This window comes from Ctenopharyngodon idella, chromosome 1 (genome assembly GCF_019924925.1).
Source record: "Ctenopharyngodon idella isolate HZGC_01 chromosome 1, HZGC01, whole genome shotgun sequence".
Taxonomy (NCBI): Eukaryota; Metazoa; Chordata; class Actinopteri; order Cypriniformes; family Xenocyprididae; genus Ctenopharyngodon; species Ctenopharyngodon idella.
Genome location: NC_067220.1, coordinates 31,084,122 through 31,111,449, shown reverse-complemented (window position 1 = coordinate 31,111,449; position 27,328 = coordinate 31,084,122). Strand labels below are relative to the sequence as shown.

General features: G+C 37.6%; 1 protein-coding gene across 1 annotated transcript in view; it reads right to left on the bottom strand.

The window, feature by feature from the left end:
• Positions 1-23,162, bottom strand: part of galntl6 (polypeptide N-acetylgalactosaminyltransferase like 6) — a 205,027-nt gene extending 181,865 nt beyond the window's left edge. Inside the window, exons 1-2 of the mRNA XM_051905066.1 lie at positions 22,746-23,162; positions 22,201-22,440 (exon numbers count right to left, since the gene is read on the bottom strand). Of these exons, the coding sequence (XP_051761026.1) occupies positions 22,201-22,335 (135 nt within the window). The 5' untranslated portion in view covers positions 22,336-22,440; positions 22,746-23,162. The remainder of the gene's footprint in view (positions 1-22,200; positions 22,441-22,745) is intronic.
• Between the last annotated feature and the right edge of the window lie 4,166 nt (positions 23,163-27,328).

Here is a 27,328-nt window from a genome sequence, read left to right as displayed (position 1 = left end):
CTTGTGGAAATGCGGCAGCACATGTGAATGACCGATTGTATTTAGTAAAATTGTCTTGGTGAGGTATAATTCTGTCATCATTTTATTTATAAAAAGTAAGATCATTTATGAAGCTATTGTTATAACTGATTAAATTTATGTTGTAAAGCTAGAGCATGTGCCATTGAACAATTACAGCCAATGGCAGCGTTGTACTTGTGGCAGATCTGCTGTAGAAAGATAATAATCGTGCTGAAGATAAAAACCCATCCAGTTTTACTGTTGTTATTCCATGTAATTCAATTTCCCCTAAAGCTTTACAATGCCTATAAACCACAAATCTTCTTCTCTGAAGCAGAAATTGAATACAAAGTACGTTCCTTGTGGTCTCTGATCTACGATGACAAAGTTTAAGACTTCTCAACAACTTTCCAGCTGCAGACAGTTTGCAGCAATGACAATTCTTTTGTGTCTTGCCTCAGGAGTGATTCTAAGAAGTTTTTCGTAAAAAAAAATGTATGAGAAGAGGATTCTTTGAGGATGGATTATCCATGCTTTCAGTGATATTAACAAATGAAGACTGCTTTCGGGAAATTCCACGCTGATTCCCACACGCATACTAATGTCCATTCACGAATGTGACCGTCGGGCGTTCCGCAGCCCTACGCTGAACCGGTTCTCCATTAATAAGGAGAGCCGAGTCACTTCTAGACGCTGTAGGGCTCATTTCCTGATCATATTAAACCACTTCCTCCCGACGGCTTTGACTCAGCACAATTCTAAATATATTCCCCCACACAGAGGCAAAAAAAAATGACCCCAGGCTGAGGGTGATCACTCACAAAACCAGTTAGAGGACTGCAGAGCTTTAATGAGGGCCTTTAATTAATGGTTGGCGAGCTTCCAGCGGAGAGGTGGAGGAGAGCGGGTTAAAGGGGTGAAAAGGGGTCGACACCTAAGGACATTAATGCCCACTTCTGAGATTATACATCCCCCGATACCATGTGAGAAGCTGGCAAAATGATAGGGTGGTAAACGAAAGCAGCAAACACAAATACAGCACAGGGTTTTCCGAACGTGTTCTAGAATCCATATATTTTTCACCCTAATCATGGATAGCGATGTTTTCTAATAGGGCTGCAGCCACTCTGTAAGAGTCACTAATCTGGGCCTCCGTTTAAATCAGAGACAGGAGCGTACGCGATAAACCACCGGGGCCAATTAGTTATGATGTTAAACCACAGACACTTAGGACCCATCCAATTTAAGAAACAAATAAATTCCGAGGGCACTTACTTCGGTGGAGTGCTTTCAGCAGCCTGTTGATGCTGATTAAATATCGGCGCATGGTGAGGGAGGCACGCCGCATTTATTACCCTGCCTTTGAGTTCCTCTCTGCTTAGAGGATACATTTTTAAAGTAAATGACTCTATGCTCAAGGGACTCCTCTGTTGCCTTGAAACATTAGAAACAACAACTGCCTGTACATGGGCTTGGAATGCTACAAAAACATCAGAGAAATGGAAATGAGAGGGATGAATCTGGGTCATACACTTTCAGGAAACAGGGCTCTAGTTCAAAGAGGGGAACAGAGGGGGGTGGCTCGATGTTTCTTCAAATGACATTGGAACAGAACGTGCGTGGAAGAAATTTCGACCGGATTGCGAGGGGAAAGGTTTAGCGGTGGTCGAAGTAGAAGCTGATTCCTTGGGATACGCTTTCATCATACGACTTTTAAAGTGAACAAGGGATTCTGCTGTACAACTTGAAACGGGTTGAGTGTAAAGGTCTTTTTTTCTACAAAACAACAGAGATGTAAGTCTCTGAAAAGCACTTTAGATGTTTTGTTTCCAATTACTGTCCACATGTAACATGGCCAACTCAAGAATTTGAGGGTGACTGTCCCTTTTTTTCGATTCTAAGACTAAGAAATATTTCTAAAGGTAAATCTTTCAATCTCGCTCCATATGGAAATGCGGCAACACGTGAATGACTGATTGTATTTTTTTTTTTTTTTTTAGTAAAAATGTCTTTTTTTTTGAGGTATTAATATAATTCTGTCATCATTTACTCTCATGACTTTACAATATATGACTTTCTTTCTTCAGCAGAACACAAAATAACATATTTTGAGTAATGTTGGTAATCAAACCAATAATAAAAAATTAAAAAAAACACAGACACATTTCGCCTCTGAGTGGCTGATAGCATAATGAACAAGCTAAGATTATCTCGAGACTTTTCACGAAATCTGCAGGCCCAGTGTAAACAACGTACATTTTCTTATTATATAAACTCAAACGTGTTGAGCAAGTGCGCTAGAGTTCTAAAATGTGGAGTTTCTTGTTAGTATTAAGAAAAGTAACCTGGGTATCACAATAGAACAGCATGTGTGGGTCTTTCTCAAAAAGAAAGTAATACATGTTTGGTTTCGACATGAATGCAAGTAAAGTATGACCATTTTCATTTTTAGGTGAACCATTCACAGGTCAAATGTTATGGTCTTTTTTTTTCTGTAAACAACTAAGATGTCACTTCTGATCACCTGAAAGTCATTTCAGATTACTGTCTACGTTATGTAGTCAACTGCAATTCGAAGGATTCACATTAAGTCATTGTCTCTAAGCGTGTAATTTCGATGCATTTTTTCCTCAATAAACCATAATCAGATCATTTCCACAATGTTATATAAGGTTTAAATCCTTTTATGAGGTTGAAGGAGAGGTGACTGTCATATGCTGTTCTGTTACTTTTCATAATATTATACAACAAGAAACTCCACATTTTAGAACTCTAGCGCACTTGCTCGACATATTTGAGTTTATATAATATGAAAATGTACATTGTTTACACTGGGCCCGCAGATTTGGTGAAAAGCCTCGAGATAATCTTAGCTTGTTCATTATGCTATCAGCCACTCAGAGGCGAAATGACAAAAATGTCACCGCCTGAGCCATAATTACATTTCTAAACCCTGTGCAGGAAAGATAAACACGGGTGCTGTGTCTATATTAATATAGCTACTGGGGGAGTCATCCATAAGAGAGCAGCACAAACATGCAAATAAATGATAATTTGGTGACATCAACAAATGCACATCATTTGAGGGTCTGTTTAGCACAGCTTCTCTGATAACAGGCATCTTCTTACAGACAGATAGTAAAAGTATTGTTATTTTTCTGACCAAGCCGGTATTAAAATCTTTCTCCGGTATCGGCAGTATTGAGTACCAACTTAATTTGGTACTTGAAGACTGTCTGACTGACAGGTGACTGCTTTCAAATGTTCGCATGCATATTTGTATATGTTTTCTGTGAAGAGTAGTTGTTCTTTGCTGTAATGTGAATGTATTTCTGACTAATATGTCTTAGTTTTAAAAAAGGTGATCATTTACTTTACCTCATGTCTTTCAAAACCTGTGTGACCTGGAACACAAAAGAACATAAAGAATGTTGGTTACCAACCCATTTTTGTTACCACTGTATAGACAACACTGAGACATTTATCAAAACATCTCTTCTTGTTCCACAGAAGAAAGAAAGTCATACAGATGGATCAACATGAGGGTGAGTAAATGATGACAGAATTTTCATTTTTGGGAGAACTATCCATTTAAATTAACTCTGACAGGCAGAACAAAAAATCTGATTTGCGTCAAAGCATCAGATCTGTGCATTAGACCTTGCAGTGCAAATGCAGCCTAATATATCTGGCACTGTATTATGTCAATAATATTTAATTAAACAGCAATATTAACAAGAAAAAGAAAAAAAAATACTCACTGCTCCTTATTTCTTTGTTCTTTACTACAGTTTACTGACAGTATGCCCGGTTCAGACTACACAATTTCAGGCCGATTTTGGCACAATTAGTTTGACTTGGGATTTGTAAACGCAAGAATCGATCGTTTTACCTTATTTCGGGTTTCATCACATCTATGACATTGACCAATAGGAGCTCAGAAGCTCTTCCCTACACAGCTTTCAAACATGCCGAAACAAAAGAAAGACTGGTGCAATGGAGGAAAGATTCATGGAGCTATGGCAGTACTCCTGCTTTTATGATGTTTTCTTCGAGGGACTACCACGACAGAGTAAAAAAAGATAAACGATAGCAGAAGCGCTTCAGCCAACCCGGTGAGTAGCCTACATTTATTTTTACTACTGGCTAAAAATAAAAAATAATAATGATTAATAAAAAAAAAAAATAATATATATATATATATATATTTTACCTCAAGTTCTCTTTGGAGGATTCTATACTGTCCTCTTAGTGCAATCTACGTGTCCACTGTCAGGTTTTCTCTTTTTTGAGGCTTTTCTACGAGACATTCAGTGCAAAACCCGTTTCAGTAGCCATTGTTTGTTTACACTCACAACACCTGTCAGTCGATAGTTCCGCCTTCTTGATGACATCACACACTCCATTAAAGGCGGCAAGTGACATTTTTCGGGAAGCAACGTGTAATCTGACATGTTTTTATCCAAGACATGACAAGAATTTAGCAGTCAAAATCACATAATCTGACACAGTGAATATCGTAACAGACAAAAATATTGTGTAGTCTGAACCCGGCATTAAGTGAAAGTAATCACTTGGATCTGTGCATTCTGCCTTATGCCTGGTTCAGACTACACGATTTTAGCCTGATGTTACCGCGATCTGCTTGACGTAAGGTGTTGTGGGGATTCGTAAACGACAATGGGTGTCAGGACGCTTTTTTTCGGTCATCCACGATGAGTTACATGTCACATGTGTCACATGTGTGACACTGGCCAATAGGAGCACAGAAGCGCCTTCCTAAATGGTATTGTTCCTGCTAGGTGGAATTTTACAATGGAGGAAATGTTTGTGGAGCTATGGCAACAATACTCCTGCATTTATGATGTTTCCTCAGAGTGAAAAAAGGTAAATAAAACATATGTTCCCTCAGTTCCCTTTGGAGGAAATCCAAATATCCATGCAATCCAGATATGTTTCCATGTTTGGGCTTTTCTGACGACAAGACAGAGCAAATCACGCTGCTAGCCATTGTTTGTTTACACTCACGGCACCTTCTGTCAGTTGATAGTCCCGCCTTCTCGATGACAGCACACACGTCATTAAAGACGGCAAACGATGAATGGTTGGTTAGCAACGTGTAGTCTGACATGTTTCTTGTCCACAAGACAAGACAAGATTTTAGAAGTCAAAATCGTATAATCTGACACAGTGACTATCGTAACCGACAAAAATATTGAGTAGTCTGAACCCGGCATTAAAGTGACAGCAGTCTAACAAACTTGCTCAAACCACAAAAGAAAAATAGAAAATCACTTAATGCTCTTAACTGAATAATAGCTTTAATAAGTATTAATCTATATTTAATTTATACAAATATGTCTGCTTGAAAGAATGAAGAATGTTGTAGACCTATGCAGGTTGTTTTAAAGAATGCATAGATCATTAATTGAAAAGAAGACCATGTTCTGGTTTCTTCATGAGAAGTGGTTTTATTTCATTTTAAGATAAAGACATCTTATGTCTCAGCAATTAAATCTGTGTCTGTATTGCATGTTCAAACCTTAATATAATTCATATTAACAGGTTAGTAGATGTTTTCTCCAGGAGTACAGCCTATAATGAGTTTGGAAATTTTAGAGAAATGCTTAATTGATGCATTATTTAAGCAAATCCGTTAAACAATTCAGATGACTAAAATATGACTAATGGCATTTTAGTCAAAAGTCTATGACTAAAACTAAATCAAAATTTGCTGTCAAAATTAACACTGCTTTAAAATGCCAGTGAGAGCTTGTAGAATTACGAAACAAAAAGAGAGTGCATTTTGTTTAGTTTTCCTGAGAAAAAGAATTAATTATTAAAAACACAACAGTGCCTTGATGTTCAGCATGGGCTTGTTGTATAATTCAACACCCTAAAAAGTGCATACAGTTTCCAAGTTTGACTTCTGGTGCTGGGCGATCCTCTGCAGACCTGGAGAGTGGAGACAACAGAGCAAGGGAGCTGTCAATCAACCCGTGACACACAGAGGGCTGTCACCACAAAGAGACAGCTGTGCCAATCTCATCTTTGAATGTCAGTGATTGGAATCTCGAGGCTCACAAAAGGAGCAGCCAAATGAGGCTTTTCTGCAAAATCTACCTCGATTGTCATTCCCAGTGATGTGCGCTTCTAAGGAGGTACGCTGCTCTGGGTCTCTGATTGTCAGCCTCGTGCCACACAATTTCGCGTTCTTGCTTTGTGAATCTGAGCAAAAGAACAAGAGACATGTGACGAGAGGTGGCAAGGCTTAAGTTTTGAACAACTTCTCCTGTAAACGCCATATTCAGGGCACAAAACTTCTCAAAGACAAAAATAAGAAAAGTATCTTACCTAAAACATCTTATTCAGGCGAGAATTCAATAAAAGCATTCACGCTTGGTGTAACATCAAGCTGACTGTATGCTTGAGATGTGCAGCACAGGTTAGTGAAGCGAAAAGAACACAAACAGCAGTGGAACTCATTAGGGGTCCAACGTCTCTTAACCAACCACAAAAGTTACTGTGTTTAAGCCCACACATGCTTGCCATCACTGATCATCTGTCATCTGACATGAGACATCAGGGAGATGACAGCGGTCTTGAACGAGGCGTTCAAGGTACTGGAGACTTGCTCGTGTTTGCCGTGGTGTCACTTACAGTGACTGCCTGGAAATTTGGAGAAAACAATGCAATGCAAATAACATCACAGAGAGAAAGAGAAACAATAACACATGTAAACAAATCAGTCACAAAGTGGCTGTCAGACTCGGCAGAGAGGATTGCATCAAGTGCTGGTGGTGTCATGCTGATTTGAGGAAAGGATGACAGGAACGCATCACTGCTGTATTTGTACTGATTTTTTGGAAAGATGATGATGATAAGGCTGTCATGGTTTGACTTTATTATGTTTTTAGATTCAAGATCTCATGGACAGGAATGTTTCGTACGATTAAACAAGGAACCATCAGGCATCAAAAGCTTTACATCAATGACACGGTTTGATTGTTGTAGGTAGAAACAATGTTGTTAAGTATCAAGAAGAAAACTGCTGAGGGGATGTTGTCCACCTCCATTAGTGCCCATCACTGGCAAACTGCACTTTACCCTGCTGTCAACTCCCACGATGCACAGTAAGCTGATACTGTGAGCAAAATGCATATAGGCTAACCAAATTTTATTCCTATGGGACAAAAGTTTATCTGAATAAATCTGACAAGAAAAACAAGGAGGATTTGTAGGGTGACTAGGGGGAAAGTTTTGGCTGTTAGCATGGCCCCACTACAGTACACCATCTGGACAAAAAAGCATTTTTTCTCCAATAAATATATAGCTAAAATTTCTTAATAAATTTCTTAATAAAGAATCAAGCAATAACAACATCAAGGCAACTATAATACATAGTTGCCTTGATGTTGTTATTGCTTGATTCTTTATTCAAGATCAAATTAATGTCAGACTAGTATGGCTTATTTACATGGACAACAGAAAGTTTTATGTTTAACACGTTTATATGCACTATGTAATTGGTGTGAATTTTACTTTCGCATGCATCCAGTTTGGTCAATAACTTCTCCATAATGCAACTTCTCCGCTATTTTTGTTCTCCATTGTTTTGCTTTATTACCATGTTTGATTCAATCATCAAAATGCAGAATTAAATTTGTATATATGGAATGAATGTACTGCATGTTACCTTTTTTTCTCCTTATTTCTGAAGAGTATAATCTATTCCATATATCATAATAAAAAGAAACTATGTTAACCACAGGTTGAGAGTTGTTTGCAACACTGTTTGTTGGTAGTATAGTTTAGAAAAGATAAAATTGTTGAACTATGTTAGCCACGATGGAACCTGCAACCAGTGTTGGGTAAGTTGCTCTAAAAAAAGCAATGCATTACTAGCTACTAATTACATCTTGAACGGTGTAATTAGACTGCTGTACTAACTAATCTCTCTAAAAAGTATTGTATTACTTACTTTCTAAATCCTATATCAACCTCAGCCAGTAAACAATACAAGGATAGACATAAAACTGCTTATTTATTTTTTTAAATAAAAAATAAGAATAAAATTGCATAATTTTTTCTTGAACTGACCAAAGTATTTAAAGGGAAAAGGTTACATTAAAAACATACATTTTAACATTAGACATTAAATTTTTATGTTCGATTCACTATTGTTTTATACAGAATTGTTATATAGTCTATACAGTATTTAATGCAATTACATCAGAAATATACACACATTTTGTATGCCTGGATATATGCTGAAATGTACTATATGGACATATTGACAAAATACAGTATGTACAGATTTAGAAAAAAAAAAACTATGAATCATTTATACTGCATTTATAAAGGCATTTACTGTATATTTAAAACTTTTCATGGTTATATTTAACTATTATATAGATATTTTTGAGCCACTAAACCCACCCCTACCCCAAAAAAAAAAAAAAAAAAAAAAACTTAACAGTGGATGGATGGATGAATCTCAAGTTACTGACTCAAAACAACTGTGACCAGAGAGCTCACAAACAAAGCTGGCAAATAGCAATTTGCATACTTCAGACAGGGGAGTTTCCTCTGAGGAGGCAAGGGAACAGTGCTCCTCAAAAAACTGGATAAGAAAATAATACAAATTACAAAAATAAAATAATGCAAATATTACAAAATGTGACAATAAAAAGTATATAAATCACTTGTTTTTCTAAAGTAACAATGTAAAGTTACAGAGGGAGGTCAGGTCTCTCTTGCCTCCCTTGAGCCCACTGAGTTTTAACAGACCCCCAAAAAAGCATGCAATGGGTTTGGTGGGGGATAATTATGAATGAATGGGGGAAAGTTACGTAAGAGGAAGCAATGCCTCCATCGTGCTATGATTGGATATGATTGGTTCGTGCGTGTTCCCCGTTTGCGAATTGGTCTGAATTAACAAAATGATGGCGTTAATGGGAATACTAATTAAAAAGTAAGTAAACAACTCATCCACTAACTTTATGTACTGTCAAAATCAAACTTGAAATGATCTGAAAACATGATGACTGTGTTTTTTTTTTTTTTTTTTGTGAGCAATTAGCTTGGTGAAATTAAAGGTACATCTCCATGTCTGTGACCAGTATTTACCAAGCTTTGACTGATGATCCGAAAACAAGTTGACTATTAGGGATGTGCGCAAGCACTCGAGTACTCAGATGTGACAATGACAATCTATCATGAAAGCAATGATTGCCGTGACTTAAATACACATATATATATATATATATATATATATTTTTTTTTTTATACATAACATTATAATGAGAACATGTGAATTCTTTGTGCTTTAGTTGCCCGTGTTTCAGCATGTTGTAACGTCCTTTTGTGAAGATGGATGTTTCCACCGAGGAGGCAAGGGAGCAGTGCTCCTCATGTGAATTGTGAAAAGCGATTGTGTCTCTTCAGAAATTTTGAACTAAACCGCTCAATTCATGTGGATTAGTTTTACAACCTCTTTATTACATTTTTGAAGCGTATAAGTGTCAGTTGTTGTTGTCTATTAAGGGACAAAAAGCTCTCAGATTTCATCAAAAAGATCTTCATTTGTTTTCTGAAGATGAACGAAAATCTTGCGGGTGTGGAACGACATGAGGGTGAGTAACTAATGACAGAATTTTAATTTTTGGGTGAACTACCCCTTTTTAATTGTCAACATTAATTTTCGTAAAAGTGTTTTAATTAAAATATTTTCATTATCGCCATGGCGGGCACTTGGTTTTAATGAATAGAACATTGATAACATTGTTAATGTAAAAATACAAAATAGAATTGTATTTTTTTTTTTTTTTTTAAGTAAAAAAAAATGTGAGTAATTTGCCTCCTCATTTCAGAACACCCCTGCACGCCACTGACTTCAGGGTGGTCCTGCGCCAGCTGATAACTGCCACTGAGAAAAAAAATGCCTGAAAAAAATAAAATAAAAAATGTCTGTCTAAAACAATAACAAACATGATAAACATCTAACATTTTCTTCCTCGCTCAAGAGTAGTGAACAGCGTTGTAAATGTGTTTTTTATTGTCTTTTATTTATTATTCATGGTCTCTATTCGTTAGGTCACAATTCAGTGATTTTACAGACAAGGATAAAACATGAGGGCAAAAAAGTTGTATTCAGTATTAGCTTGGAGCAGAACTGAGTGCAACAACAAAGATTTATATCAATAAGCTGCAACATCAAAGCATCAACCAAGGTTTGGAAGTGAAGGGGGAAAAGAAGAGATCTGCGAACTTAATAGCAATACATGGGCCGAGAGGTTACTTCAGGAGAACATTAAAGACTTTCATTAAGTAATTATCAGCTCATGTCACCATTAGTGCTAAAAGAGCCCTGTAAGATTGAAAGATGGGACTCACTCAAAGCATCATCAAGTTTTTCACCCATGCACAGTTTAACAATCCCCTTTAGACATAACCTTTAAGGTGAGGGCCATTGAAATCTCTCTTTAAAATAATGATCCTACATTAGCAATGGCATGAAAGGCATGAGAAATGTCCTCTGAATGCAGAGTTAAAAGAAAGGCAACTACTACTTTTAACGGACACAGGAACAGACAATGATCATCGTGGGAGAACCGAGTGAAAGGAAATTAATTTGGGACAAAAAGGTGAGGCAAATCATTTTGACTTCAGCCAAGAAATTGTTTTCAAGTAGGCCCAGCCGTGTCGTGCAGGCCGAATGAGGGTGTTTGCGCCCTCTCCAATTCTTTGACTAATAAACTAGCGTCCAGTGGCAAAAGGGAATCTCGAGGAGCCACAGAAACATCCATCAGTCGGGTGGGAAAAGGTAAGCTTGGCAGATGCATGTGGCTGAGATCGGCCATTAATCTTAAGAGTGAAGTGTAATTAGGATGGACTTTATGAGTTCACGTGATGTCATAAATAAAAGGAAAGCAGAGGAGCAGCAGCCTGAGGAGAGAGAAGCTTGTCTTCTAATGACCCGGAGAGCTTGTGAGAACAGCCAGGTGTCAACGAGGGCTTTGATGCATGTGTCTGCTGTGCTTTATTTCTACATAATGAACAGTTGGCAACACGGCAGATGTAGACCTGCGGAGGGCTTCTGTGGCTAAATATTTATGGATATGCTATTGAGTACAAGAAAGGTAATTTAACTGTACGGCACACTTAATTCAACTTTCTACTCAGTGATTCCAAGGATAAATTAGCTTAATAACAACACTACGCGATGCAAAGGCTGCAGCCAGCATTCCGATCAATAGAGAGCTGAAGTGTAATTTGAGTAACACAAAGCCACATTCTCTAAAGGATCAATTGCTGGTGCTGCATGCGGCTTCAAGGCAGTTATGCAGTCACAACACCAGCACACCCAACACTGATACCAGATAGTCAACAGTAAACTAAGATTAAACAAGTGTGACTTAAAATGCCATCAGCAATGCATATCATGCTACTGATGCACCAGGGTCATTTATTATAAAACAAACATTTTTTTTTTAAATTCTGCCATTATTTCCTCACCCTCATGCCATTCCAAACACATATGCTGTTACTTGACCATTACATTTCTAGCGACCATTTCTGTCACACTCCAAAAAAAGACAACAAATACCATAAAAGTAGTCCATATGACCTCTATCCAATATAAATATAAATATTAATATATATTAATATATTATATATTAATATATATATATATATATATATATACAGTTGCAAGAAAAAGTATGTGTACCACTTGTAGAATCTGTGAAAATGTGAATAATTTTAACAAAATAAGAGAGATCATACAAAATGCATGTTATTTTTTATTTAGTACTGTCCTGAGTAAGATATTTTACATAAAAGATGTTTACATATAATCAACAAGACAAAAAAATAGCTGAATTTATTCAAATTACCCAGTTCAAAAGTTTGTGAACCATTGATTCCTAATACTGTGTGTGGTTACCTGGATGATCTACGACTGTATTTTTTTTTGTTTTGTGATGGTTGTTCATGAGTCCCTTGTTTGACCTGAGCAGTTAAACTGAGCTCTGTTCTTCAGAAAAATCCTCCAGGTCCTGCAGATTCTTCAGTTTTCAAGGATTTTTTGCATATTTGAACCCTTTACAGCAGTGACTGAATGATTTTGAGATCCATCTTTTCACACTGAGGACATCTGAGGGACTCAAACACAACTAATAAAAAAGGTTCAAACATTCACTGATGCTCCAGGAAAAAAACATGATGCATTAATAGATGGGGGGTGAAAACTTTTGAACAGGATGAAGATGTACAAATTTTTTTTATTTCATTTAAATATCGATTTTTTTCATTTAGTACTGCCCTTCGGAAGCAACAGAAGATACTTACATGTTTCCTAGAAGACAAATTAAGTACAATTTACCTTGATCTTTAAATTCAAAAAGTTTTCATCCCCCGGCTCTTAATGCATCGTGTTTCCTTCTGGAGCATCAGTGAATGTTTGAACCTTTGTTATTAGTTGTGTTTGAGTCCCTCAGTTGTCCTCAGTGTGAAAAGATGGATCTCAAAATCATTCAGTCACTGCTGGAAAGGGTTCAAATACTGAAGAATCTGCAGGACCTGGAGGATTTTTCTGAAGAACAGAGCTCAGTTTAACTGCTCAGGACAAACAAGGGACTCATGAACAACCGTCACAAAACAAAAAAAAGTCGTGGATCATCCAGGTAACCACACACAGTATTAAGAATCAATGGTTCACAAACTTTTGAACTGGGTCATTTTAATAAATTTAGCTATTTTTTTGTCTTGTGGACTTTATGTAAACATCTTTTATGTAAAATATCTTACTCAGGACAGTACTAAATGAAAAATAACATGCATTTTGTATGATCTCTCTTATTTTATTGAAATTTTTCTCATTTTCACAGATTCTGCAAGTGGTTCACATACTTTTTCTTGCAACTGTATATACACACTATATTATATACTGTATATGGATCAATGACGTGATGGGTCTTTTTTTTTTTTTTTTTGGTCCAAAAGCCTTAATAATAATAAAAAACAAAGATATGACATCCCAAGTATGTAAGGTAGCACAACTAGATTTTGAAATGTCATCAAAAAAGGTCATCAAAAAAGGTCATTCAGTTTAACTGTCCAAAGGCCAATACAGCCATTTCATTTGTGACTAAAATATCTTAAAATGTAATAAATGTATATATTTTTTATTCTGGAATGATTTTATAACATCATATATCAACATAGTGCAAAATGGTATTAAAATTATGTGTAGAAGTCGTTGCTTTGTTATGAGAAAGAATGTCCGGAAAAATGAATTTCACTGATGTCATTTGGAGTAACCAATATAAAGGGATCATTTTGGATCAAGTCATGCGGTCAATATCATGTGACAGGATGGTACCTCATTCAGACACCTGCAAAGGACCACATGGTTGTGAAGCAAAGTAACTAACTCTCTCTTAACTATTTGAAACATTCATGTTTAACTTGCTCATACGAATGTCCCGAAACATCAGGTCATTCGGTACAACCGCTGTAAAACATTTAAAATGTTGTATTATTTTAAAAACTTGTACTAAATCTAAATTCATGAGTTCACATATACATATAATTAGATAGAGTAAAGTACTGCGTATTTGGCGTGCTGTCCAATGGGAGGTCTCCGAGCTCGGAATTTTGGCCCGAACCCAGAGTACTCCCCTGGATGTGGTAATGAGAGATAGAACTAGAAGTGAGGAGATGGGGTGGTGGAGGGATGCTGATAAACTGTCAAAGAACAGAGGTAAGTCTGCAGTATATATACCTCTTGTTGTTGGTTGATTAGCTGAATGCTTTCCACTTGTGCTAATTAGTCTAATTATCTGCACCTGCTCCTCCCGAATTTTGTTAATAAAACATCATATGTTTGAATGTGCTTTTGCTAGCTAGCTAACAAGCTAACTAGCTAGTCAGTTAGATATCAGCCTGTTAGCATTGTTTGAAAATATTCGGTAAAACTGAAATTTTGGGTAAACCAAATAACTTTTTTGGTGACAAATTTTGTCCATCTTGTAAAAAATGACAAAAGCAGTGTTAATTGATTATAAAAACCACATAATGTCATTGTTAACACTCAAAATTAATTATATCTCCATTGTTTTTTTTACACTTTTAAAAACCGTATTCATCAATGACCCATATACAGTATATATAGCCCATAATTATGGTAATTATCCCCCTGATATCTTGAAATAGTCTTGATAATTAATGTGTAGAGGAACACCTTCCTTTCAACTATCTGTTGTTCAATATAATATTCACACATTGATTAGAAATTAACTCACCTGGGCTACCACATATGAAAGAAAAACATTTTTCTAATAAATAATAATATTAAGAATGTAATACATAAAGAAATAAAAATGATAAAAAAAATAATTAACTCAGCTTCCTTTGCCTCCATTGACAGATCACCACTGGTAAAGATTCAAAAACTGTTTTGAAGGGAGAAAGAAAGAAATGAGCAAGTAATTTGCAATGCCATGAAGGTGAATAAACAATGGCAAATTTTTTTGTGGGTGAACTACTCCTTTAAGAGTGGACAAAAAACTCGAGCGAGCACAAATATACAAGACTTCATGTCACTACAACTCTCTGAGGGTGGTGATGCCACAAATAGCTGTTTGTTCTTTCTTTCTGTTGTCACACACCTTGTTGTATACCTCTTCTCTTTCAATCCACCCTATCCATTCCTCCACGGCACATACATTGGCCTAACCTCAAGATAAATTGGCGCTGTGGGCAGCAAGTTGCTCCTAACTTTACAGACTATTATCTGTCTCAGTTTTCCCTACAGTGGTGTGATTGGTCTCAAGCTGTTACCCTGCTAGTTCTATCATCTGTCTGGCTGTGCAGTATGGCTACTGAACCTGTGCTCGTCCTTCTGATGAATTCAACATCGAGCACATTGGAAAGACACATCCAGCCCCTAATAAGGATTCATTGACATCACCTAGCAAACATTCATCACAGTCAGTGCCTATTTTCCCCATTAAGAGATCAAAGATGTTCTGTGGGGCGTTAATTAAATTGGATAATGTTTCAAAATGACTCAAAAATATCCTAATAAGCATCAAGGTCTTTCTTGTTAGTGGGCCCAGCTTACTTTTTTTCAGTCTGTGCCAATAAATTAGAGGGAGAGGGAGAGAGAGACAAAGGCAGAGAGAGGAAAAAGGAGTTCATTTTTAAAGGAGAATAAATGAATTTGAAAATGTATTTTTGAGACCCTCTAACAAGCCTGGAGGATTTCTCGCAATATTAAAAGATACCAATCAAGTTCATTTGAAATGGTAAGAAGGTAAAATATTCACTGGAGTTCATGAAATGACTTTTAAATAGTCTCTCGCTGTTGAAATAAGATCTGGAAATACTAAAACTGAACCGTTTCCCACAGGTTCACTGTGGATTAAATTCTCCTTAGTTCCATTTTATTGAACTTAACTTTGTGAACATTTTCATAAGATATTTTAACAGTTACTTGCAGTCAATTATATTTTATTATATTATCCACCTCCTGCCTGAATTAGTCATTTGTTTTCTTCGTTACTCATTATTTTCAGCTGTGCACTCATTATCTCCCTCATTAACACGTGTACTTAAGTTCAGTTCTGTTTGTGTTTCTTGGTTCGTTCTCGTCTATGTTATGCGTGGTGTACCTGTTCCTCCCTTCTTCATTGTATCCTGTGAATTATCAAGTAAAGAGTCTATTTGAACTTAAATCATCTTAATCGTGTTATCTACACTGCCTGTTCTGTGACTATTATATTATATTATATTATATTATATTATATTATATTATATTATATTATGACCATATGTATTCTGTTCTAAACTTACTCAACATTTATTCACAGTTAGCATATGCAAAATGCATTTCTATTGTCAGATATACAATAACAGTTATAAAAGTCAGGTTTAGTTAGCGAATCATTAAAAAAAATTACTGAGACAGTGTGAGCCACTGAGGTTGAGAATCAATTGAACTCAACGTGATTAAAAGGTGAGAAAACATAGGAGTGATATGATTACTCCACAAAAATGAAAGCTCAAGAGAGCACGTAAGTCGATTAAATACACAAGATGAGATTGATTGTAAATCATCACTTCTAACAATAGAAGAACTGGATTGCTTTGCATGACCTTTTCCACCTTAACCTTGAGAGAGGGGCCGGGGCTTAGATGATGAATAAACAGCAAGCACACAAATCATTTAAAAAATGACATAACCTTGAGTCTAACTTATACACTGACGTTATGAAAAGCTTTTATAATTTTCTATCTGTACATGTAATTGACTGCTTTCTGTTTTATCTGCAGCCAAATGGCACGTTTTCCTGCCAAAGCATGAACGAATAACAATGCTCTGAATTTCTGTAACTCATCAAAACTTCTTCAATAGTCTTGTTCTCCATAGTTTCCCATAATTATGGTAATTGATTACAATGCATGCCAGCAGGTCTTAGACATTAATTCTCTGGTCAGCCAATATAAGGTTCAAATGATGGTAGAAAAATCATCAAAAGCTGATTCTAAATTGTGCATTAGCCACACATTTCGCATAACCACCCACTATCCCCCAGGTCTGATGATAACATCCTTTACTGGGCTACACCATTAAACCGGCCTCCCAATTTTACTGTATTTTTTTCCCAATGACAAATATCACCTTACACTGCGGAATTTAATGCCATAAATCTCCACACGCTCAAAGAGGAGCCATAAAATATAACAGACCTCACTTTCCTTAGATAACAATCACTCGGGTGGAGGAGTCAGTGAAATCTGCCAGTTCAAACGGCCATAATTCAACGCAAAGAGCTCTCAGATCACCTCAGGACAAATAAAGAGAAGATTAACACACTGCTGCATACAGACGCTTACATAATGTATAACAGCACTGACATGCATAATACTTTTTACAGCTATTATGTTTACCTGTAATCTCACAGATGTTTATGTTTAGTATGCATGCTTATTCAGCTATTTAGTCTGCGTGAAAGGTAGATTTAATGTTTTCATTATTTATTACAATCTGATTTTGAACATTTTACATTCAGTGAATCTCACATACAAAGACATTGTTGGTCTGATCAGTATGAGCTATAGGTTCTCATTTAAAGTCTGAGACGTCTACAGAGGTAGTATTTTAAGAAATCATACTGTAAGCACCCAATACAATGACAATTTTCCGTAGCTATGCTTGGACAAATTGTACAGCATAGTCCTGAATACAGTGTCAATTAGATAATGCTAAATAATTATATATGTTTTTTTTTTTTTTTTTCAAAACCATTCACTATCAAGGACAAACACGGGCTATTTAAGAGCAGATAAACACTTTGCCATAAACTACGGAAATGTACATTAATTCAATTCATTCTAATCAGTACATCCTGAACAATCATGCGCATAGCCATTATAAGCATGTGTTTGTGTGTGTGTGTGTCACTCTTATGGCTAAAGACCAAGAGAGAAAGTAAGAGCCCTTCAGAGGCTTTCAATCTCTTGTAATAGTGTTATTATCTTAATGGAGGTGCCAAACACACAAGACTGGAAAGGTCCGTGTCCCTTTGTTTTGTGAGCCTGAGAGTAAGTGGTTTTATATTACCCTGCTCTGCTATATGGCCGCCGCTCAATATGAAATGCGCATTACTCTTGGGAGCCACGGCGAACAGCCCGAGACATTGCTCCATCCTCACCTCATGAGGCACATCAGAGTAATCAAGTTTAAATTGTCTCTTTCTCGAGAGGGTCACGCTGCTGTTCATATTAGGGGCATGGGCCATCAAGTGCGACTGCAGGTGGTAATGATGGAGAGCAGAATGTTTAACATGAAACCAAAGTGAGTGCATGAAGGAATGTGGATTTGTGCATTAGTGATGTACAAGGACAAGCCGGACTCGGTCTCAAGTCTGAGTCCAAGACCATATATTCTATGAATAGTCGAGACCAGCTTTTTCGAGTCTTGAGTCCAAATGCTCCTGAAAATGTGGTCTTGCCTCAGACTTGAGTCTGAGATGCTGAAATGCGGGTGGATTTCAGCAGTGGTGTGTAACACAGTCACTCCTACTAGCCACTTTGGCGGGTTGAATTTTATATATAATATATATGCATTTTTCAATTGTAGTCTTTTAAAAAAAAGGCATCTGAAATAAAGTAAGTGCAATGTATAGATTTTTCGATACATAACGATACTGAAATATCTGAAATGCTTCCAATACTCATTTTCCGCAGAACAGACACACAATACCAGCTGCGCTTTCTTGCTCTCTCATCTCTTCGACAGCCAGTTGACACACAAACCCGCCTCCCCTCACTCACTCATTTCATTTTCTCCAGATGAATATTGTTGGTGTTACAGGGCTTGAATTTTGGTGTGGGATTGTAAGTATTGTGCATAATTTTACTCATTCCCACAGATGTTGTGCTCACAACCAAAGTGTGCAAGCATAAAGCCGTCTCTCAGTACTAAATTGAGTTCTTTTTTGCTGCTTATTGCACTTAAACAGTCAAATACACACAAAATAACGTCAAATTGCCGGTCTTGGTAAGTATTCATGTAAACACAGTCAGTTATGTTTTAAGTGAACAGTTGAGAAAGAAAACGCATGTATAACAGTATAATAAATCTGTACATCAGGTCTTAAAGTGACAGCAGCCTAAAATATCTGCTGCCAAATTATGAGATATTAAAAAAAAAAAAAAATCTATCTGGCAGTTTTTTTTCCCCATGTTATGTGGCTGGTGAACAAAAAAAGTTCATGTCAAGCCCTGGTTGTGATGCTGTTCTACATAAATGAAAGAAAAAAATAGTCCGGCATCAAAGATTTTTCTTCTTCGTACACAAAGAAATCCAATTATCTTTACCCTTTTTCTGGGAAGAATGCAATTACAGGAAGACAATGTGACGCTGATGACTTTCGATAACAGAATGCCATGGGATCGTGGAGAAAGGATATATGGTCTATGAGATTTGAGGACCGGACACTATCACTGCAAGGTGGAATATTCAATTACATCATCTCTCCAGGGACTGATCACTTGGCTGACTAAGACCCCGTCCCTCATGACAGCACAATTTAATTTATATTCTGTGCAATGGAAATTATGAGGAGAAAAACACTCGTCCTTTTCGGGCCAACATGGTCAGCATTCACTTGTATATCATCAAATCCATTCCATTTCCAAATTGAACCTTGCCCTCGCGTCGCGCCGAATGGTGCTGCTCATTGCGAATTGCTTTTAATGCTTCCAGACAAGAGCTTAGAACTATTCAGGAACTATACAATTTCTGTCCTTTGGATATTCAAGACTCTCTACAATACTATTTGTTTGATCCTAAGTGTTCCCAGACCACAATTCAGTTCAAATCATCTTGTGCACTCTTCACCCATGCTCTCACTGTCAGCTTGACGTGTGCATTACCATAATGTATCTCTCCAGTATGACACTGAGGGTAATTGCAATTACTACATCTCTCTTCCTCTTGTCACTTTGCTGTAAAATGGAAAGCGACAATAATATCCCTTCGTCTAGAATGACATAAACATGGTCGGCTTAAAAACTGGAAAGCTTAAAGATTCTGAGGTCACCTTGCCCTCCACCTCCATAGTGCTTCCACCCCAGGTAGTTAACAATGGCGAAGCTCTCGTTATCCACTGTGCTATCGGTGACAGCGTTGCACGCCCTCCGTTGTCAACACACCAAAGAGCAGTAGCGCGACGAGATAGGATTGCATAGACAGTCTCTTCATAATGCTCGTGGGCAATGTCATGCTCAACGGAGGGCTCTTGTTAGGAGCTGAGGGAAGGTTATCAGTCCTGACACACGCTTATCAGCACACATCCATCTCGTAGCACTGGCGCTGCGCGCACCACCCACCGAAGTACACAGATGCTGTTTACCCGCGCAAGGAGTGGGCCGCCACAGCTAATTCAACATGATTGTCTCCCAAAGGACAGAAAGCCGAGATTGTGACGGGAAAGGAGGGACAGAGCTCAACACACGTCTTCCCAGAAGAAAGGGAGCCGGTGTGTTGAGTCTACGCTTCCCGTCGCTATTTTGTTAAACCTCGGTTAACATCACTAAGGGAGGATTTTTGGGATTCGAGGGCTGATTCAATCATGGGTAATTGCTATCGGATAATAAAAGAGGACACACAAGGCGGGTTTATTCACCGGGATTCTTGGGGGCTTATTGACACAATATCTCTGCTGTCAATTATCTCTCCCGCTCTGACAGGTGCACAATAACAGGCGCTGGGATCTTTCTATTGAGCTGGTAAACTCAAGCTTCTTTTGAGTCTGGAAAGTGTGCGACATGAGGGGATTGAGTCTGATTCTAGACTGCCCTCCCCATCCTTTTTTCTTATGGAACGCGCTCTCAATCCACTAATCATATTCTCAAACTGCTGGAGAATCAATAGTCCGCCTGATTTACTTCATTAGATGGCAATAAATATTCAGACAACAGAGTCTACATATTGAGTCCTCTATCTGAGGCACAGTCGAATGTTTTACCAAGCTTCTGCGCAAAGGCCCACCTGTCACATTGGCTTTAATTGCATTAAAGCATCTACGAAGTTCCCACAGTGCCGAGCAAGGTCGTTTTGCCTGAAGAATGCCTCTTTGAGGAAATCAGAAAGGGGATGCAGGCAGAGAATTAAAGGAAGGCACCCTGCATTAGGTGCTCTGATATTTTTGGCCCTGTCAACATCGTGCTGCTTGCTCACTGATTTAATTTTAACGAAGAGACCGGATTTGTGCAGTTGTGCTCGCCCAAGGCTAAAGTCATGCAACCCTGGCAAAACAAATGAGAATGGAGCAATTACGAGACGCAATAAACAGACTCAGCATTTTCCCTTGAGCGTTAGAACTATATCAGAGTTGCAGAAACCAAAAGCAACCAGGTACCCAAGGGCGGAATCAAATGAACCAACAGCACCCCTCGGCAGCTGGTGAGGGGTGCACACAAGTGTGGAGAGAGGGAATTCGGAAGATGGGAACGCTAGTCCTGTAATGTTGAGAAGAAGGATGTGTCATGTACATAAGTGAGTGCAGCCAACCCAACCCAAGTGATTTTCCACATGCAAGATGCTTTCAGGGGACTAAATATGCCACAATGACATCTGGCTGAGAGAATCACTGATTGCACTCTCATCACAAGCAGCAGCCAGTTGCAGAGCAAATGAGCTTATGTTGTTCTCTGAGAGCTAAACGTGATTAAGGAATTCAACCTATGAAAATGATGCTATAATCCCGAATCTCTTGAAGATCAAACATTCAGTAGGTTGAATTGTTCTCTCCGTCTCTTTGAGAGCATTAACAGAAGATCAACAATAAATACTCAATATTAGCATGAGATACAGCTTCATCCTTTTCATTTCTGCACGCCTTGCAAGAAAATGTTCTTTCATTTTTGACTGGTGATTTATGTTTCCCTCAAGGCAAAACTGCTGACTTCCTAAGTGCTCCTAAATGAATAATCTTGTGGGAGGCAAACACACAATAATGTTATGTTAACTATTCATTAACAACTGAACAAGGCGCATAAAGATGCGTTTTTGTATTCTAAAAGTTTAATTAGAGTACTGCTGGGTTATTTAGAGACGATGGGATGTCAAAAGTCACATTTTCCAGGGCATGATACCTCTCAGACTGGTAATTAACAACTTTGATTAAAGTGGTACTGGGCATGATAAACATTTCCAACTATTAGCCACCATTAGCCAAAATCAACAATGTTGACCATTTTCCAGCTCTTTAAATAATGAGTAGAGTCCATTTTTTTTCAAACAGGCAAACAAAGGTGAGCTAGAATTAATATCAAAAGCCATTTTAAGACATTAATGCTGTGTGGAATACAGATATTATGCTTTACAAGAGTTTATATTATTAATTTACAGAGAGAAAAGCACTACTATGACTTGCAGAACTTCCAGTGATATATCTTTTGAAAGAAGAAAATAGCTAGTCTGACATGAACTTTCAGTACAAGTTTTTTTTTTTAAATAAGGAATGCAACAGAAAGATCCGCATTTTTTTCAGTACAGTACTAGTCCAGGTGAGCTATGGCTTATCCAAGCTTGTTATTTACAAAGGTTGCATGCACCAGATATGAATGACAGCAACTTAGCCTATAAATGCTGGAGTCACATAGATATCAAAGGTGTGTGCTCACCTGTTCTCCTGGCTCATGCGACTTCATAAGGCTCTTCTCTCTGTACATTGACCAAAGGCCGACGTTTGGCAGAAAAATTAAAGCCACCATGAATAGAAATGCCATCTGCAGAACGCGCTTTTGCCTTCTCTTCATTTTGAAGACGCAAATGAGACACAATCCAGTGCTAGATAGACGCGAGTCTGCCGTTTGTGGACTCAAGCTCCGTATCTCCCCTCGCAGAAGACGACAAACTTTCACCTGCAAGGAATACAGAGTCGCCGCGTCATATAAACAAACACTCCAAAATGAAACGAAGCAACATAGTGTTATATTACTACGCACAAAAATAATCTCAGGATCGTGAGCAACACTGTCTCTTAACTGACATACGCAATTAAGCAAACATTAACTGTGCACTCTATGGAATATGCATAGATTATCAATAATTGAGCCAATTCTGTAACAGCCTACTATAGCTAAGACAAAAAAATAAGCACGAGTCCGTTTTTTTATCAGTCCCGCGAGACGTAACGCGCGTAAGCAATACTGTGAAAACGACTTACAGTAGAGGGTTATTTGCATGTTGAGACATATATGTTGCTCGGCAATCCCCTCTCCTTTGCTGAAGACACGCAAGGGGAACGTTTCCGAGTACGATAATTGCTGAACAACGACGAGCGCTGCGTTTTTTTTTATCTGTGGCAATGAGCTCGAGATATAATTTGAAATCGTCTCGTGCTCTTCATTAAAACCTTCGCGCGCGTACCACCCACTGAGGGTTTACGGATTCTTTCTCTTTCCTCCTTGGGCGACTTCTCATTGCCCTCAGCTTTTAGATATTGCGGTTATAAACCACGTGTGCTGCGCATTAATATGAAAACATCCTCGCAGCCGGGCGATGCTTTCCGATGTGTGGGACAGCAGAGTCTAGCAGCAGTCTTTACACCAAAGACGAGCTCACAGAGTAAAGCTGAGGGATTCTTAGGGTTGGTTTGAGCTGCTGAGCTATAGCTGTGCTTTGAATGCAATTGTGTTCATGAGTTCAAGTCAGTAACCCTGTGAAACTCACTATTCTGGCGACATTATTGTGGCTACTATTATAATAAAAAATATATTGTTTTATTTATTTTGTTTTACATTTGAAAGGAAGAAGTCCTGTCAGAAGTAGTGCATTTTAATCACATGTGATGCATCACATCATATTTATATACTTTTTTTGTTATTATATATGCACATTATGGTCTTTTATATTTTATTTTTGGTCATCTAGTTAATATTTATTAAATTATTTTAGTGTTTTGTGTTTGTGAAGGTGTACTTTGTCTATACATGTTCATTAACAGTTTTTCTCCCCCTCCTGAAAAAAATTAATGAACTTTAGACACGCAAGGGGAATAATAAACAAACAATAATAAACAAAAATGTCCCTTTGGACATTTTAAAGTTTTTAGTAGTTTAGCTTAGTAAATCACCACTGTATTAGTTAATGATATGTACTACTATTATAAATTAAGAGTTTAATATTCACTGTGTATAATTAGAATCATTAATTAATTGCTGCTGTGCTCTAAGAATCCATCACATTGGATAAGTTAATCAAGACAGACTTATAATTATGATCTTTTATTATTATTACTGGAAGAAATTCATATCGAAGAGGCACGCATTTCTTTGAAGTTATTTGTTTATTATTGAATGCTGCTATACTTGATGGGAATGGAAGTGAGACAGATGGGGGTGGGGTGGGGGTACGGTTACGCCAAAGGGAACTGCAGCACAGCATATGGAGGCAGCATACACAAGGGATCACCTGATGTTTCTAAGTGAATTGCAGATCTTCATGAATTTTGTCAATACCAGGTTGGATCTGGTCCTGAATATTTAAAAGCACTGATACACATTCTAACAAAGATGTTTTTCCTTGCTATTGTAAATAAAATATACAAAAAGAAACTTTGTGTTGGTACAGTTTGGATTTCTAACACCACCAACAGAGGGGGCCATTAGGCACAGCCTGCTCTAAAAATATTCTATGCAATGTGCTGCAGAAATACAAATCACATTACAGTGTTTCAATAGTATCATATATATACATAGATGCTGCAGTTGCACTACTCCATTCAAGCAAAGCTTCAGTCTGTTTGCTTCAGCACCATGGACAGCGATTTCAAAGCACAGTAAAACAGCCAAGTTAAAGGGTTAGTTCGCCCAAAAATGAAAATTATGTCATTAATTCCTCACCCTCATGTCGTTCCAAACCTGTAAGACCTTCGTTCATCTTCGGAACACAAATTAAGATATTTTTTGATAAAATCCGATGGCTCAGTTGAGGCCTGCATTGACAGCAAGATAATTAACACTTTCAAATACCCAGAAAGCTACTAAAGACATATTTAAAACAGTTCATGTGACTACAGTGATTCAACCTTAATGTTATGAAGCAACGAGAATCGACTTTATTCGACAATATCTAGTGATGGGCGATTTCAAAACACTGCTTCATGAAGCCATTAAGCATTACGAATCTTTTGTTTCAAATCAGTAGTTCGGAGCATGTAACAAACTGCCATGATACAAGCTCCAAACCACTGATTCGAAACAAAAAATTCATAAAGCTTTGAAGCTTCATGAAGCAGTGTTTTGAAATCGCCCATCACTAGATATTGTTGAATAAAGTCGTTATTTTGTTTTTTTGGCACACAAAAAGTCGCTTCATAACATTAAGGTTGAACCACTGTAGTCACATGTTTTAAATATGTCTTTAGTAGCTTTCTGGGCATTTGAAAGTGTTAATTATCTTGCTGTCAATGGAGGCATCACTGATGAGCCATCGGATTTTATCAAAAATATCTTAATTTGTGTTCCGAAGAAGAACGAAGGTCTTATGGGTGTGGAACGACATGAGGGTGAGTAATTAATGACAGAATTTTCATTTTGGGGTGAACTAACCCTTTAAGCTAAGAGGCAATGTGAAAATATCTACTGGTCTCATGGGAAAACATGACTTTGCCTCTCTACTCAGAACCTTAAATTTAATTTACTTTTGTTTGGTAAAAGTAAATAAAATCTAAAAATCTGCCTGAAAACAGACAATGGCACACATCTTCCCAATGCATCAGGCAGCACTCACACTAGAGAGAATCATTAGTTCAAGGCAAAAATTCACTATGTCCCCTCTTTGTCTTAATTATTACGGTGCAGCAGATCAGTCAAACCATTTGATGCAGCATATTGACTGTGACAAAGAAGAATGAGCCATCTCAATCTTCCACATAGATTAAACTCTGCCTATGGCTTTGAAAGAGAGAGGAAAAGAAAGACGGTTTTATGATGCTCACAATGTGAGAAGTGTAATATCAGCACCATACTGTTGTTCTGATAGAAAACAAGAATGCAATTACCTTTTTCATATTGTTTCAGAAATAAACAATTCTTAGTGATCAAAACAATGTATTTGTTATTTTATCAACTATGATCAACTATGATATACAAAAGACCTCCATTTCTAGAGACAATGTGACTGACTTATACACATTAAAAACATAGAAATGTATATTAATAAAAAAAATTCTCTAATTTATAATTGAGTCTTAAACTCATTTTTTAAAGGGTTAGTTCACCCAAAAATGAAAATTGTGTCATTAATCTTGCGGGTTCCACACCCGCAAGACCTTCGTTCATCTTCGGAACACAAATTAAGATATTTTTGATGAAATCCGATGACTCAGTGTGGCCTTCATTGCCATCAAGATAATTTACACTTTCAGATGCCCAGAAAGGTACTAAAGATACACTATATTGCCAAAAGTTTTGGGACACCTGCCTTTACATGCACATGAACTTTAATGACATCCCATTCTTAATCTGTAGGGTTTAATATGGAGTTGGCCCACCCTTTGCAGCTATAACAGGCTTAACTCTTCTGGGAAGGCTTTCCACAAGGTTTAGGAGTGTGTTTATGGGAATATTTGACCATTTTTCTAGAAGCGCATTTGTGAGGTTAGGCAGTGATGTTGGACGAGAAGGCCTGGCTCACAGTCTCCGCTCTAATTCATCCCAAAGGTGTTCTATCGGGTTGAGGTCAGGACTCTGTGCAGGCCAGTCAAGTTCCTCCACACCAAACTCACTCCTCCATGTCTTAATGGACCTTGCTTTGTGCACTGGTGCGCAGTCATGTTGGAACAGGAAGGGGCTATCCCCAAACTGTTCCCACAAAGTTGGGAGCATGAAATGCTTGGCCATGGAAACCCATTCCATGAAGCTCTCTATGAACTGTTCTTGAGCTAATCTGAAGGACACACGAAGTTCGGAGGTCTGTAGCTATTGACTCTGCAGAAAGTCGGCGACTTCTGCGCACTGTGCGCCTCAGCATGCACTGACCCCGCTCTGTGATTTTACGTGGCCTACTACTTCGTGGCTGAGTTGCTGTTGTTCCCAATTGCTTCCACTTTGTTATGATACCACTAACATTTGACTGTGGAATATTTAGTAGTGAGGAAATTTCACGAATGGACTTATGGCAACCTATCACGGTACCACGCTTGAATTCACTGAGCTTCTGAGATTGACCCATTCTTTCACAAATGTTTGTAGAAGCAGTCTGCATGCCTAGGTGCTTGATTTTATACACCTGTGGCCATGGAAGTGATTGGAACACCTGAATTCAATGATTTGGAGGGGATTTGGAGGGGTGTCCCAGAACTTTTGGCAATATAATGTATATTTAAAACAGTTCATGTGAGTACAGTGGTTCAACCTTAATGTTTATGAAGCGACGAGAATACTTTTTGTGTGGCAAAAAAACAAAATAACTTTATTTAACAATATCTAGTAATGGGGCGATTTCAAAACACTGCTTCACAAAGCTTCAAAGCTTTACAAATCTTATGATGTAACAAAGCCTTGTTTACTGAAATCACGTGACTTTGGCAGTTTGATACCCGTTTGAAACATGCTCCGAACCACTGATTCGAAACAAAAGATTCGTAAAGCTTCGAGCTTCATGAAGCAGTGTTTTGAAATCACCCATCACTAGATATTGTTGAATAAAGTCATTAGGCGTATTCTCGTCGCTTCATAACATTAAGGTTGAACCACTATAGTCACATGAACAGTTTTAAATACGTCTTTAGTAGCTTTCTGGGCA